General features: G+C 35.7%; 1 protein-coding gene across 1 annotated transcript in view; it reads right to left on the bottom strand.

Moving 5' to 3' along the window:
• The window catches only part of CUL2 (cullin 2), a gene marked incomplete at its 5' end in the record, with an annotated part of 33,600 nt that extends 17,462 nt beyond the window's left edge, over positions 1 to 16,138 (bottom strand). Inside the window, 7 exons of the mRNA XM_009576652.1 lie at positions 541 to 648; positions 2,242 to 2,366; positions 3,523 to 3,685; positions 4,983 to 5,093; positions 5,187 to 5,283; positions 11,628 to 11,710; positions 16,014 to 16,138. Of these exons, the coding sequence (XP_009574947.1) occupies positions 541 to 648; positions 2,242 to 2,366; positions 3,523 to 3,685; positions 4,983 to 5,093; positions 5,187 to 5,283; positions 11,628 to 11,710; positions 16,014 to 16,138 (812 nt within the window). The remainder of the gene's footprint in view (positions 1 to 540; positions 649 to 2,241; positions 2,367 to 3,522; positions 3,686 to 4,982; positions 5,094 to 5,186; positions 5,284 to 11,627; positions 11,711 to 16,013) is intronic.
• Between the last annotated feature and the right edge of the window lie 1,333 nt (positions 16,139 to 17,471).

Raw genomic sequence — 17,471 nt, 5'->3', positions numbered from 1 at the left:
TAAACACGCTTATTTAACTTCAAATGTAGTTCTCTCCTGGAAAAAGTTAGCTATTGTGACAGTGATTGAAGCAATGTAAGTTTCCAGATATTCTTTGTAGTCAACTTGAAAAATCTAAACAAAGCTTCTATGGAAGTAATACTATCAGCATTCAGAGTTTAAACATTATGGCAGCAAGCAAATTCAAGTTCAAATGCATGTAAGAGTTACCAAACTTCCCAAAACCCACAATTTGTCTATTTATTATCTGCACTTAAATTTACATTAAATGGGTAAGATCCATTTTTGTGTTTTGATTTATGATGAAAAGAAAGGTTTTTCTTTCAGAAGAAAATTAAGTATTAGAGTGGTTCCCTTTGTACATATCTTTTCCCTTAACACTGGATTGTCTTTTGTTCCCTTGCATTTCTAAACTAGAAAAACTGCATAAGAACTCTATCTCTGAACACGTGTTGATGCCCTGAAGAATTTTGGTGAGCCTGAAACAGGGTCCCACATTTTGTTTTCCAATGCTTTTTTTACTTCGTAAGTAAAAGTTACCTTGTCAAGGGCACTCATAAAGTGTTGATCACCATTCAAAACAGTGTTGATGAGTTGAACAAATTTACTATGTACTTCCAAAACTGACTCCACAAACTGAGTTGGCATCTAAAAAAGGTAGATAAAACAGAAAGCAAGTTATTGAGAAAAGTAGGATTATCTATACACAAACATATTTACATTAGTTGTACATTTTTTCCTAATTATTCTTCTTGATAAAAGTTAAAATCATAGTGATTAAGTCTTTGAGAGGATTGATTCTGCCTTGTTATACTCTTATACTACTGTGCTTGAGCATGTTTTGGAAATAAAAAGTCTATGGCTACATTATTTACAGTCCTGCTATCAAACATAGATTTGAGTCTATATTCCTCTCATGCTGTCTAATCTTTTCCATCACGCCCTAAAATCCTTTATTAGCCCTTTCAAAAATCATTAATGCTAACATGTAAATACGGCAATCGAGCCAAAAAGCTACAGAAATACGTAAACTGCTGCTTCTCCTACACACTGACTTCAGAGACAGAAAATCCGGATGAACCCTTTGAATTTTCCTATGTAGGACAGTTACCAATCAAATTTAGTGTGCCACATTTCAGCATAACGTTATAGGAATGACTAATATGAATTAGAGAAGTTCCTATGCAGACAAGCTGGCAGGCAGAAATGCAAGAGTGTGCAATGCACTGGCTGCATCACATGGCTCCCGAAGTGCATTCTCAGGTCACACATTAAAAATGTTTTGATGACAAAGTACTTAATCTACACAGTGGAGCAAGTATTTCACATTTTGAGTTAATCTACATAAGGCTGTGAATTTTCACCACCTTCATGGCTCTGCATTCATTTCCCTGTGTAGACACTATTAGTTTGAAAGAATAAGCTCAATAAGCTTACAAATTATTTGAAAGCAAACTATACTACTAAAGACTTCAGCCCATACGAAAGAGTAAGCACTCCTGGGCAGTCAATAAAAGAGTGAATTTACAACAATTTGTATCTATGTATTATTATAGACAGAAATACTGCATGGCTAAAGTCACCACCCTAAAGTGAGCACAGATCTAGACAGCAAGATGTATACATGTACAAATATAATGCCAAATGAAAGCTTGTTTGTTTGTTTGTTTCTGAAAAGCAATGCTAGAGGAACAAAAATGGAATTAAGTAATTTAAATACATATGAACTGAAAAAAGTTTAACACACTTCAGTAAAATAATTAAGCCACAGTATTTTCAGAAATTACATGAAAATATGAGACTACAAAGCTGTTAGTGCAAACACCACACTGAAATCAGGACAGGATGTCAAGTCTTTACAAATAACATATAATTAAACTAAATGGAATCATTGGTTCCTAACGTACCAGAACAGCAAATGCCACTGACTTAGAGAAATTCAGGAAAAAAATACATACATGGAACAAAAGGACCTACTTGCCATGACAGCATTAAACAAACAACAATGAGAAATATCTAGCTGTAGTTGTTTCTGGTTAGATCACAACAATCAACTCTCAGGATAGGTATGTGTTGCACAGCTAAGAGTGCTGATTAGAAGTTACAATTTATCCATAATGTTCCAAACCAATTTCATATAGACAAAATTAAAAAAAACAGAATAGACTAAAAAGAAAAGGGTAAACATTTCATCAGGAATGTTAATCAAATAGGTAATTTCAGCTGCCTGAGGAAACTCACATTTTCCTGAGAAAGATTGCTGGTTGCTCTAAGGCCCTCATCATGGATATGGTTTTGTAGTTCCTGAATCATATGAGGTAAACCACTTGACACAGCACGAAGTAGAGTATACATATTTGCCATGTCTGTAACAGAGATACATTTTTATAGAATATGCTTAGAAACACTAGAAATCAACACTTAATATAGTATCATAATTTCACACAGAATTTTTCAAAGACTGAAACAAGACCAACTGTTTTGAAAAAAAAAATTAACATACATTGGATCACTGACAAAAGAAAAAAAGGAAAGTGTAGGGCTAATATCAGTATTTACTGAGTACTGCCATTGTGACTACCTCACTCTTCCAATACTACTTATTTAGGAGAGACTCCAAAAGGACAGGTGGGCTAATATGGAAAAGTATTGTGCCAGTTTATTTAATCCTTGGCCTCCCTAAATCTCCCTTAGCAGCAGCTGACTAAAATCAGTTTAGGTATCTTCTTGACGTTTTGTTTTCCTTCAGTGGTGGCTTGAAATTTTTCTCATATTAGAAAAGCTGTAAATAAGCAACCGCTATTTTTATGATTTTTGGGGAGGGGAAGGATCCAAGCTCTGATCAAATTTGCAAAACACTCTGGAAACTGAACACTATTATTAGATACAATTTGAGTTTGACTGTGAAAAATAATTTGTTTCACATAATAGATACCATCTTCCATGCAAGAATAAGCATTCTTTCAAGGGTAAGAGGCATGTAGTCATCAGAAGCATAATTTTTTTAGTCAGGCAGGGAATATAACTAGAGCATCTGCTTCTGTAAAAAGGATTTGGGAAGAGAGGTCACAAAAGATTCAGGACAATAAAAAGTGGCTATGAAAAGAAGCCAAAGTATTTTATAATCCTGACCTGTCAAATGATGATGAAGAAATCTGTAAAGACAGAGCCATTGGTTTACAAATGAAAACACAAGCATAAAATATGATCAATTTTACAGGACACAGGACTTCAATATGTTTTTAAGCCGACTAAGACAAGGAAAGAGAAAGAGTATTGGCCGAAAGAAGGGTTGTTAACAGTAAAAAGAAGGTTTTGACTATATATTTGGAAAAATGAAAATGAATTACATGGTAAAAGAAAAACATCATTCAGGGTTTAATTGGGCTTTCTAGATAAGTAACATATATTAGTTGAAAATGCTTAAGCGCATAGAAGGTCACTGAATAAAGATAGTAAATTGCAATGCTAAATGAATAAAACAAAACCCATTTCACGCTTTTTGCGACCACTGAGACTTACCACTTCTTTTCTCTTGTCTGATAATATTGTGACATTCTGCATGTAGAAACTGCAAGTGATCAGCTACCATTCTCTGTTGGCATTCATGAATCACTTTGCCATATGAGCTGGGATGCAAGTATTTCCGACACCGTATTTCTTCATCTTTTAATCTACCTAAAACCTACAGACAAGTTTTTAAACTGAGAGCTGATGAAATACTAACAACCAATATAGAACCATGAATATAGAACGGTATGTGTATGTGGAATGAGACACACAAATAAGTTACAAAGTTAAAAAAGAACTTGTCCAGGATGCTGAAAAATTAAATTTGCTCTTTTGAATCAGGCTGTTGCTGAATTAATATAGCCTTCTACTCTGAGTACTTACTAGGCTCAGTCACTACTAGATGTCTAATAGCACTCAGTAGTTCTCTTCTCTAAATTTCTTCTTCCCTTCAACTTTGTGACCAGTCTTCCCCAATTTCTCCTACCACACTTCTTATTCCTTCTGAGAAAGTTTTACCACAATACCTAATTATATGACTATAAGAATCATTTTACTGTTCCAAACCCATCTGCTTATACGTAAACATCTGCTCAAAAGGTATAGGAGTACATCTGAGCTGTTAATAAAAATGAGCTGTTAATCTCTTTATAACTTCAATGAAGGAAATAGGCATTATCATAAAATAAGTCATATGAATACTGACATAAAAGTACTTATACCCAGTAAATATGAGGGGAGCCTAGGGAGAGTAGTGCAGCTGCAGACTGCTAATGATAGACAAAATTAATCTGCATTTCTTTTGGTTTAATTGAAGTCTTAGCCTGTCCCTGAATTTCACCTCAGGTGTGCAACCATTAGCTTATGCTCCTTATGGTTAAAAGCAACCTCACAGCCTTCTCCTCAACTCTTCTATCTTGTTAGTGTGGACAGTATAGCACCGAGGACTGACTCCTAGTCTTGTATTAATCTTTGCTTTCTCAAGCAAAATATAAGAATTACAAGTAATTTAATCACAACCTGACTTCATACACCACAAAGCAAACTAAAGAAAATCCAGCTGGGAGTAATTTTTAACAATGGTCTGTAACAACTCTACCATATAGTCTTCTCTAACCATTGTATTGCTAAAACTCTCATCTTATGCTACTACAAACAGAAGGTAAATAAGGATCAACCTGATAGGTGTTTTGGTTTTTGTCTTTTATTTTTTAATTTTTTTTTTTTTTTTTTTTACTTTTCATGCAATTGATTTATCATTTATTATGAAATATTTTGAAGCTGACAGTCCATCCATAGGCAAGGTTTGTAGTTTATATTCAGATTAACCATGCCACCAAAAAGCATAGTTTAAACTGCATGAAAGCATACAACAAAGAACAACTATAGGAACTGTACAGGAAAACATGTATCATCGGTAAATTTATAATTTTAGATTTTAGTTATTGCATGTGTACAGAAGAATCTCTTACCTTCTCCATGTATTGTGAGCAATTTGACTCTTGCAATAAATTTGAAGCTTCTTGTTTATAATACTCCCCTGTTTCATTCAGAAAAGGACACTCAAAAATTTCCTGATAAAACTAAAAGGGAGAATTTTTTGTTTAAAGGACAAATAATGCATACACTAGATTAACATTCAAAATTAAAACCATAAATCAGAAATGTGTATCTACCTTTAGGGGGAATTTTTTCTTATACTGTTCAACATGAACAAAGGAGTTAATAACCCCATGGATTACTTTCTGGTTTGGGTCTTCTCCACAGCGATCACTGGAATAAGCAAAGCAAACATTCATGAGAATCTAGGTATCTAGTGTAACTCATCTGATAGCCGAATGAAATAAAATTGGATGAAAATATTTTCCAGTAAATTCCTCTGCTTAAATTGGAAAAATTGAAGAAGATTAATCTTAAAATAAAGGACTCTTCTTTCTCTCCTATACATTTAAATTGTTGAGACAGCAATTCATAAACTATTCAAAAGCATTTGCAGGTCATGAAATTTCCAACTGTTTACTAAGGATATCAGTATTCCAAATCACATACTCTAAGCAAGTATTTTAAAAGTTACAGTAAGTTCCATCTTGTATTTGTAGCCTTTATTAAACAGACTACCTTCACACTGCTGCCCCTGCCAAAAAAAAAAAAAAATTTTTGCCAGCATCACACCAAGAAGCATGCTATTTTCTTTTCTGAATATCTACTATTCAACATGTACATGCCACGTGGAACAAGTAACATACTTGGCGCATCGTCACAATTTTTAATCAAATTTTAATTGCAAAAGGAAAATCTTACGTTTTCCAGTCAAGTTCTTTGCATCAAATGAGCGAGTTCAAGTGAAGAAAATATTATCTTTAGTCCCATTCAGTTGAAAACAAAAGTAATTAAAACAAGTGTTTTGCGTGCTAAAAACATTAGTCTTCACTCCTTTACAAAGACTGGAAATAACAGACCCACACTCAGAGCAGCAGACTTGCTTAAAACATGAATTGTTCTAAGAAAGACCACCTTTCACATACACTTTACAAAGAAGTAAAAAATATTCCTGAACTCCTAAGGTGTTAATTAGGACTAAAATAAGACTTACAAAAGTATATTTACACTTAAGCATCAGCAGTTGTAATTTCAAGAGTTTTCCTTTTTTACATACATATGTACTCATATATACATGTATATAGAACAAGAACTTTTACTTTACCCAGGCTGCACTAAAAAGACAAAATGAGTTCTCTGTTAGAAACTTATGTTGGTATAGGAGAGTCACTTACATGAGTGATTTAAAAAAAAATTAAAAGGAAAAAAAACACTAAAGCCAGCTAAAATAGTTCAAACATTAATAGTTCAAACATTCAAACCCAAACATTACCATATACCCATCTAGGCTGGGATGGAATGGGGGAGAAATAATTTTGCTAATTTCATTCATTTTGGTTTGGAATTGATAAAAACTCCAAAGGATGCCCATGAGCTAGGGAGGTTTACCAGGACAGCCACACCAGCAGTCATTGTATTACATACACCAGACCATATTCATACGTTCACAACACTGCTAATTATGTGTATTGCTTTTAAATACTATTGAGTCCTAAGATCTGAAAACTTAAGCTCATGATGGGTGGAAAGAACTAGCGCTCTAACAGATTACGAGCAATCACTGTATGTTTTATGCAGTTTGGTCACCCGTTACGAACGAGCTGATCTAACGGATAACTGCTCCAGCAGGGATGGTCCGATTTTTTTTTCCCCTGGGGGACAGGAAGGTTTCCTCTGGTTCTGGTAGCTGAACCAATGGAATAAATCTGGGTTTGGGTACATGTAATCACATCCTGTGTTCTTGCCAATGTCCCTCTGCTGGGTCTGGTTATATGACAGCAGAGGCAGCAGCATGTCACAGAAGGGACAAAGTGTAATACCAGAGCAGGGGCTGGATCCAGCTCCATCCCAGAGGGGCCCAGGAGCATGGTAAGCTGCAGGATGCATGCAGCCTGTGAACACAGCACGATGTCACAGAGTGCAGGAAGCTACATAATTAAAAGTTAAGCATATTACAAAGCAGGGCTCTGTCAAGAGACAGTCCAGTCTGCCTCTAGCACGCGGAGTTCTGGACCTGGAAAGATACTGGTGACACAAACACAAGAAGCATTACTGTAGTAACAGATGAAGACCCAGCTCCGCTCTGCTCGGTTCAGAGGCCACTTCACAGACCTTAACCCACACAGATGCTGGAGGAGAGGTGGCAGCAAAGGTCAGGCCCAGGGGATTCAAAGGTCAATGTATCATTAGGAAAAAGCTGTAAAAGTACAGGAGGCAGATGCTCCATGGAAGAGCTGCAAGGGAGGAGACAGGCTTTCGAAGTAGAGGCCAGACAGCATGAAGGCAATAGACGAAAAGGAACACAACATGGAGCCAGCCTTGCCTGCCTTTTGTGTAGCTGGTAGTACACAACAAAGAGAAGGAATTTAAATCCACTTCTGAATATGGAGGTAGTGAAGATGTAGCTGCCAATCAAATGACAAGTTCACAACAACTGCCAGGATTATGTAAGCTTTTTTTTTTAAAAACAGATGCCCACACTCCGCATTTTTTCCCCCCACACTCGCAGAATTTTTAGTAGCTTAACATAGGTTTCCTCAATGGGTCAGTATTATACATTTACAGCAAACTCGTCATGAAAGTTATTGACAGAACTGTGTTATGAACTTCACCATGAACCTATCTGAAAGGCTACATTACTTCCAAGAAAAACAGCATTTGTCACAAAATTATAATTCTTTCCAGTTTGGCAGCATCTTCAGGTTTTTATTTACACCAATGGCTCTCCGCTCTCAAGAATTTGTAACGCAAATAGCTAGTTTCAACAAAATTTGACAGAAGTTTCAAGGATGATTTTCATGAAAGTTGTAGTAGTAAGAGTATCTGCCAAACTAAAATGAGAGAAATTGGTGACACCACCAAGGTGGAAGTCTATTAAGTGTATATTCTACTTGGCAGTAGTCAGCAAGCAATATGGATGCATACAGATACACATCAGCTGCCGCACAGTTTGAAACAGGGATGTCACAAGACATCTTGGGAGGGTAGAAGGGAATGATGATGTTTGGTGGGAATCTGGACAAAAAGGTAAAGCACTAGAAACACAAGTTCCACTAATTCTGCTGCTGCTGAGTTTCTTTTTTCAAAAGAAATGGAGAAAACTACAAAACACAAGCTCAAGGAAGTTGTGCTGTTTTATATTAATTCCATCTTGTTCCTATTTTAAGACTAAAGCTAACAGTGGAAGTTTAATATGTATCATACAGTATACTACTATAGCTCTATAGAACATATTTAAAGTTTAAGGTACAATAATAAATGCTCTATTCATTAAAAGAAGATTCCATCATTCAAAAGAAGCGCTCTGCTGTGTCAGCCCAATGGCCTATCGAGACCAATTAACTACAGAATTCACTATCAACTGGAAGAGCCTGTTTGGAACACTTTTTAAAAAGTTATTAACTTCCAATAGTTTTCCTTTCAAACAAATGATATAAATAATGTATCAGCTTAGACAGGAATAGGTTCAGTTAGTTAGAAAGTGTTAGTTATCTTTAGTAAAGAAGCCTCTCCTGGTTAGTCTGTACTAATCACACTATCATTTGAGATAGCACCTGAATAATTTCCAAATTATTTCTGTTTAAAAATTTCATAGATGAATTTTCTCACAATTCGAGATCTTGTCGGCTTCCTGTTGTGCTGAAACAAAAATGCCCAAGTTGATATTCAGCTTGCCTTGTAGGAGGAGTGCTTGGGCTACAGGGAGTGGGAAGAAAGTGTGTTATATTCAGAACTCTATATTAAGAGGAGTTATGAAGAGGAGTGCAGTCAGCCAAGATAGGCTTAAGTGATTTAACAATTCTCTGCTGTTGAAGGGGGCTAATCTGCTCCCTTTTGCTCAGTCACAGGCCTCTCTCTCTCTCTCTCTCTCTCTCTCTCGCACTGCTTTGGTACTCATCTAATTCCTTGCTCAACTGACTCATCATGCCAATCTGGAGAAATATTAGCCAGGATGGTTTTCTGTCATATTATCAGTTGAATTGGTTCACTAAGGGACTAGATGAGCACCAAATTCAGCCCAAGAAAGATAGTAGAGCGCAGCCTGCTACTTTTTGGCATCAACAAACTCTCAGATCAGTTTAGCCATCTTGTTCAGCTGAACCACAAGTCATTACTTGTAATTCTTTATTTTCATGTGCCAAAAAAGTTTATTGTTAATTTTAATGTATTGTGTATTGCACAAGTTTACAGCTTCCAAAAAGTAAATGTGCTCAAGATTTTAGTCAGAAGTCTTTAAAATTCCAGTTAAATATATTGATAAAATAAAACCTGAAAGCAAAATTTGTGGCTCTGCTCCCTACTTTTTCCAGTACAGTAATAAACATACTTTCATATGCAGCCAGTTGACTACAGTGTTGGTTATCAACTCCGCATATCATTGTATACTATGCAAAATCTTCTAGTTATAAGAAGTTCAATTGTCCCATCTATTTAAATTCTAATTTTTTGTAAAACATTTTAATAAATTGAACGACGCACACACTTAAGTACAACACTTAAGGCGGCATCTAATTGAGAGGTTTCTATGTATATACATGTATTAGTAATTTTATTATATTTTTTAGGTAATAATCTTTCCATGCATATTCTTGCACCTCTGATAGATGTAACTTATTAATATCCATTTCTTCAAAGACATTGTTTAATTGCTGAACTCAATGCTAAAAGACATTTAACAGCTGTTTGCAGAAAAGTCTTCAAAATTATCTCTTACAAACTGTATTGACCACTGGAATCATAGCAAAGAACAGCAACAAGCCTATAGTTACATGCAAAGGCCATCCTCAGAATACCTATAGCAAGCCCTACATTTCATGATACCGGGAAGAACAGCTATAATTAGTAGTTCTCTCTTATATACTTCATTACACGATATGCAGATCTCAAAGCAGCTAGAACAAACTTAACATGAATTGCTAGATGTACATTTTGAGAAACAGAGTTGAACTAACTTCTTTGAGATCACACAGAAGACTCCTTAATAGTGGAGGGGAAAAAAAAAAAATCCAGACCCAACCATCAGAGACAATGACTCAGGTTTTATTTAAAACTTTCTAAACGATTTAATAACAAATAACATCAACTTGTTACAGTCTTAAGATCTAATGCCCCACAGAGACAGTTACAGTCTTGATCTAAATACCCTTGTGAGGTCTGCAGTCAGCCTCAAGGTAAATACATACCGTTACTTCTAAGAGGCATCAGATGTCTGTTGAAAAAGGTTTTAACACAGATTTCCACTCCCACCCACCAGTGAAATATACAGATTGACTAAAACAATCTTCAATGTCACTGTGCTTGATGTAACAAAGCAGAATTTTCTTCACCATGAATTAGGCAATCTTCATTTAGTAAAAATAAATTGTTATAGTAAACATACGGATAAAGCAGTATGAGCACTGGTTACAAAGAAAGCACGGTTCAACAGCTGAAAGCCAATAAATACTTCCTGGCTTCAGAAATACCATCTGAGAGGGACATCATGTCAGTTACTCAGTTGTCAAAAATATAATTCAGGAAGGAAAAATAAAATTGTAATATTAAAATCAGTTTTTTAATGCCTTATAAACACAGCTTTTTGTCCAACCAAGTGTCAGAGGCATGTCCAAGGCACCTCCATCAGTCAAATTACCTCACTCTTTCAGTTTACCTACACTAGCCTGGTCACCTGAGTCAGCGACACAATCACTTAAAAAACCCCCAGTCATTAGGCAACTCCAGAGCTACCCTAAACAGTAGTAAAATTCTAGAAACTGATGGAACTTACAGCTACACACAAGGTCTGTAATATATTCCAAAATTTCTGTTTATTCATAAGTAAAAAGATCACTTAGGAGTAAAATAATATAAAGGTTTTAAATCAAAACTTAAAAAGCCCCACGCCCTGTAACAAACAGGGTCTTCGTTTAAAAGTAACAAAGATATTCAGAAATAAAACAATAAATCCCCTCAAAGTGCAAAAGAATAATTATTTCTATTTCATTCAAGTAAAGCACCAAGAATGTTAAATGAAGTCACTCATCTGAACAACAGAAACCCAGAAGCTTAGTCTTACTGGCAGATAAGCAAGAACTGTTTTGGGTCCCATGCAAAGCAACATAGCTTTTCTGGCTTCGGCAAATCCTTGCATAAGACCTGGTCCTTATGTTTACTGACAGCACAGAAGCCATAAGCAGTGAGCATCAGGTGGAGAAAAAGGCAAAAGGCATCTTATGGGACCTGGAGAATTATCCTAACTACTCCCCAAACCCATTGATAAAGAACATTTGCTGAAACAGAAAAGATCACTACCCTCAGGTTACAGTGAATTAACTATTTTCTTTTCAGAGTCTTTTTCTACACATGCAAACCACAAACATGTAGCTACAATGAGAAAAGCTGATAGAACATCATGATCAGGTAAGAAGCTATCTTCAAAAAAAACATAAAAGGATTTGGTCAAAGTCCCCAGACTTTTCAAAGTAAAAAAGTGCAATACCCCCACATTGTGTAAAAGCAAAAAATAATCAAGCACTCACTTTTTTATTTCTCGGAGGAGCATCCGAATAAGAATGGCCTGCAGTGGCTCAATCATTAATTTTCTCCACATATCAAGAGCTAGCTGTCAGGACACAACACAAGTTTACATCAATAAAAAAAATACAAAAAAAACCCCAGAACAAAACCGAAGATGATGCAATTCCCCATTCAGGATTTTAAAAATTAAATTGTTAGACACCTTCTTCAATTCTCCTTTTTAAATTCTTTTGTTTGCCTCACACACCCACACAATTTGTCAATATATTAATATATCATTTTATCATTTTTCTTCTAGAACATCTGACTGCATTTGGATGAAGATCGCAGATCCGTACACTAGCAACATCAGACATAGAATTTCTAGTCAGGCAGTGTGTGAATGCATGCTTCCCAGTCTGCACGCTTCCTACACACCTAATAGGACTGATTGATTCCTTGGTTCCACTCTATCAAGGATTCTCAAATACATATAAGAACCCTAAGCAAGTTGGTTATGAGGGCAAGTTTTGACTGTACATATAAACAAAACATTTGCACAGTAATAGGTAAGTAACATACCTTTCTACCTGAAGTGTTTGAATGTGTGCAGACACCGGTATTTCTAAAAATGATAGCAAAATAAGCCTCAGCTGACAAAAGGGAATGTCTCTTGGACAGTTTGTCAGAGGTCAGAGTCAAAGATACAGAACCCTTATATCCAACACACAGAGAGCACTTCCAAACTAAGATGCATACAGCTTAAGCAAAGTCACTGGCAAGCTAATATTTGACTTAAATGGAATTCAAATCACCTTCATATTAGGGATAAGTCACCCTATTCATAATATATCATTAGAGGGATCAGTCAAATGGACTGAAATATCTCAAACTCTTGTGGATAAAGTAATTGCTTCCAAATCATACCATTTTTAAAAACACAACTGCAATTGCTGAAAGGAGTTTTTACACGTAAGTCAAAACCAGATTTAAAGCCCAAAGGGGATAATGTGATCCCTCATATGAGGGCAATCCCACACACATTTAAGACCTCTATCCTGCAATGCAGTCTCTGAAATGCAGTCTCTAACATGGTCCCTCTCACACATGATCTACCAATCTGAAATGGCTCCAAGTTGCCTGTTGGAATTTTCTTGTCAAGTGAACTACAGACACATCAATCCAGCAACTTGATGTATTAGTTCCAGAGACTTTTTTCTCCTTGAGGAGAGGGACTGATCTTACTTCTTCACCCAGATTGACAATACAGAACATGGCAGTTTCATCCATTTTCCAGAATCTGTTGCCCCATGATGGAGGAAAAAAAACAGAAGGCACATCTTTACTACCTTCTTGCTCAAGGCTCCCATAGAGTCATTGAAAACTCAGAAGTCTGAAATTGGTGATAGGAGCTCAATTCAGAAAAGCCGTATCCTTCCCATCCATTCATAACATACAGTCAGAAAAAAAAAATCTCTTGCAAGCACTTGCAGACTACTTTCATCAACTGATCTCATCCTGTATTTTTCCTAGTACAACAATTATTGAATGTCTGGAACGCTTTTTGGGATGATAAACTGTTTGAAGCTATGCCCATACACATCACATACGCATCTCCGGTCTCTTGTATGTACCTACTGTTACAAACCCCAGAAGAATTAAGCAAGCATGTACTCATTTAAGATCACTGAAAAGCTCCCAAAGTTTCATTAGCACACAGGAGTGATGCTGAGACAGAAACTTCAGCACATAGAGAGTACAGTTCTGCTTCTACAAATTCTAAATACTGGGCATTATTTCTGTAACTTCATGCTGAGACAGAAGAGAACTATATATAAAATAAGTGTGTTTGCTCTTGGGTGGATAAAAGACAGATCATCTCAGTCATCCAAAAGGGATAAATGATAATTCCTTCCATTCTAAAGTGATTAACAACTGAGATAAAGACTTTTGTCAAAGCCCCTACTGCAATCCAAAACATAAAAGACAGAATCCTAAACAGGAACTTTAACAAAAAAGAAAATGCTTTCAAAACAAAGACTTGATAAATTTGGTGAATGCCTTGCAGGTCAAGAAATGTGAACTAATTTTATTTCTGGGGCAACAAATTCACCAAAAAACAATTTAATGCACTTAAACTACTTGACTGTAGGGCGCAAGTCTCCACTCCTTTTCAGGGCAAAGGAGTAACTGCCATAAACCTAATCCCACACCAGTAATGAACAGAGATTAACTTTACTGCCTTGAGATCCAAAATTTACCTCCCACTACTACAGACTACAAAGACATTATTTGGTAAAGAGAAATAGAAGGAGTCTTGGGGATTGAGATAATCAAAAACTCATTAGTAGAATTCCAGACATCATCATCCAGAACACCTTTGTCAAAAACTAAAGGCTGCCAGCTACAGTTTAAGAATCTTGACCCTCCCCATAACCTGCCCAAATAATGAGCTAGGGATGTACCATCCTACGAAAAACTGCCGGGAAGTTTGAAGAAAAGTGTGCATCATTGTCCTTCCACTTCATCCATGATTCCATAAACAGAAGGAAAACTGAGTACTCAAAAAAAGCTGAATTATCAGGTCTGCTGTTTGTTTTTCTTTGGTAAACATATACTAGGGCAGAAAGCTATGGACAAAAATTGCCCCTACCATCCTTTGGATGATACCTCAGAATGGAATAGCACACTGAAACAGCGGGAGAATTCATTAATATATCAGCATCACCTAGCCCCAGAAAAAAGCCCAGAACTATTCCCAGCCACCAAAGCAGCTGAACTAAGAGTCATTCGCACAGAGCAAAGGATTACCTCCAGCAATCGTGGGAACATACTTGGCTAAATCTCAGCCTGAGGAAATAAGGAATAATGTTTACACCATTTTGAAGACACCACAAACAGTGCAGCAATATGCACTTCCAAGCTCTGATAAGCCTTTACAGATGCCACTGATTAGCAAGCCTTGCAGACAGCACAGCACAAGAGAAGAATTTCCTTTTCTGAACTGCCTTGACTTAAAATATATCATGTTTCTGGTGTTTTTTTCAGCCCACCCCCAACCTGTCAGATGATAAGCAATTTCAACTGGCAGTGTTGTCTTCATCAGCTGGGTGGCTGGGTCAGAAGCACAGAAGATGTTTCTTCCTGCATCACAATCTCTCTTTACTCTTAACTAAAGGCAGCAGAGATCGCCTACTTAAAACAATGAAATCCAGAGCTAGAACAGTAACCACTGACAGGTCAAGTTCTGATGTTAAGAATTAAAAAAAAAAAAAAAAAAAAAAAAAAGTATTTTCTGTAGCTTTCCAAACCAAAAAAGAACTGTTTGCTTCCCTTTTAGAGAAAAAGGCAAATGTAGAGAGGAAAGAAAAAAATACACCACTACATACGATCACAGAATAAAATTAATTCTCCAGTTAGCAGTGTGTATACATACGGACACAAAGCAAACAGATACACAGACAAGCATTCAAATGAAAAGTTTCTATTCAACTGTATTCAGCATTGTGTTTTTGTTCCGATTCAGACTGAAAAGGTGTTTTCAAAATCTTCTTAAAGACATACTGAAACACTTTGTTTTGAAAAATCTGAAAGAATTTTTCTTTTTTTACTGTAAAATTGTCTTTCATTTTCTTATATTTCATGGTAACAGTAGCCATGAAGTGACAGAAACAATGCATACTTCACTTCTGCATAGCTGAATGGTAATTGGTGGTTTCTCAGAACACAGTCCTACTGCTGACAATTTTTTTTCTTTTTTTTTTCATTTTATTTTTCATTTCATAGGTATTTAAAAATTAGTTTCAGCCTCTCCAATTTACATTAGTAACTCTGTTAACACCTTTGTGTTTGCTCTAAATTACTTTTTTTTTTAAAGATAAGCCCTCCCTACATGATACTTTTGTACACAGAATGTCTACTTTTTTCCAAAATCTCTGAGTTGCTACAATAGAAGCACAAAACAGCTTGCATTAGAAAATAAGATGTACAGTATCGCAGAAGACTAATCTGAAAAAAAGCTGTTACACTTTGTGACATCAAGAAATAGAAGCCTAGAAGTAGTACTTCAAGGGTTCAAAAACCAAAAGTACTGCTTCTTCAAATATTTTCTAGATAGTAGTGTCACTTAATAAACCAAAGTTTTTTTTGCAAGGTGGCATCTGTTATCACATTTTAAGCTGAAGTTCTCCAATAGTTTCCATATTTGCTGATTTTTTTCCCTAGGTCACTATATTTTTCTGCATCAAAACTGTAATCTCATTTACAAAGGGTTCAGTGCTTACATCTTCTACCATATTTAACTATTCAGATTCTGTGACACAGAAAAGTCAAAATTTAGAAGGACAAAGCTGAACTTGTAGCGCTTCTGAATATAGTTTATATCCACTCCCACTTTCAGAGATACCTACCTCTCCTATTTCCATCAATGGTTCATTCATATCCACCCCTCCATAACCATACTGAAGATCAGCTTCAGTCAATTTGTTCTTCTTAATAAACTGTGTGTTGAGGTACCTATAGAAATAAAGATATTCTAATCAAAACAGGCAAAAGTTAGGCTATTTTTTTTTAAATAAATTTGGAATTGTGGAATGTCTTCCACATCACAAAAGATAACCTCTTTTAATCAATGCCATTGCTATCTGTAATAAATTATTAAAATACAAATGACTTCAATTTAAAAGATCTTACATCATATTAAAACAGTATAGTGTTATTAATTGAGATATCAAACAGTAGCCTGATATATCACTGTCAGCATTTTCTTGGTGTGCAATATACTTGTGTAAGAATCCAACCTTTCAACATACACTGCCATGTGTATGCAAAATAACTTTTACATGTATATGCAAAATAACTGCTAAATTCTGAGCAGTTGACTAGTATTGAGTGATAATAATTTATTTATTTTTAATGATAGAAAAATGTTCCTGAGTATCAGATATTTTTAAGTAAAATGTATTTTCTTCTACCTGTACTGTTTATTATTTTGCATTTCTCTCAGACTAAACCACAAAAATAGCGTCAGTTTTTTACAGGGCCAATTTTTGTCAGTTATGATCCCTTACTCAGGCCATGGTAACTAGCAAACAGCTGCATTGCAAATTTTAAAGATAAGAGAAGAATTTGCAGAAATCATTTTAATTAACTGTTGTAAACAAGAAATGTTATAAATGCTTTTTTTAAAAAAAATTTAGTATGTAGTATTTACTATTGTATGCATAGTTTTTATAAAAAACAGAAAGTGGTTTCTGTGCAAGACCTGACAAAATGGCCCTCAATTCTCAGTATTCTCCTTCTCTTTCACAGATAACTGGAAAAAATGTCTAATACCTTTCATAACTACACTTATAATTGTTATCTAAGTGTTTACATGAGGTAACTGAGATTTTTTTATTTTAAATTCCGATCCAACTAGCAGTTTTGAGACGCCCACTTTCAGACACTGAAGAGAGCCAGATTACTGAAGCGCTTTAAGAGATTCAGGTTTCAGAGGCTGCACCAGACTAGCGATGTCTGAACACTTTGGGCAGGAAGGCAAATGACAAGCAAAGAAGAAAAGGAGAAACACACTATGGAAACCTGTGAACTTGAAAGAATTTAGGACACCACAGAGTCCAAAGGAGGAAGACTTGTGATAGTGCAGTGGTGACAAACTGAATACAGTGGCCTAACCTACTTTCAGACTCCAAAGTCTTACAACTATAAACCGCTCTGCTACCATCAATAACCATCATAAATTGTAAATGCAAGTCTGTGTAGAAGGCTACAGGCCTACCATTTCATATAGAACTTATGTGGACATCCAGAATAGTTGGAACACAAGCCTTAAGCAGGCATGCTTCCTAATGATATTTCCCACCACC

Source organism: Fulmarus glacialis, unplaced genomic scaffold, assembly GCF_000690835.1.
Source record: "Fulmarus glacialis isolate BGI_N327 unplaced genomic scaffold, ASM69083v1 scaffold14694, whole genome shotgun sequence".
Classification (NCBI taxonomy): Eukaryota; Metazoa; Chordata; class Aves; order Procellariiformes; family Procellariidae; genus Fulmarus; species Fulmarus glacialis.
This window is presented reverse-complemented; position numbering and strand designations above follow the sequence as displayed.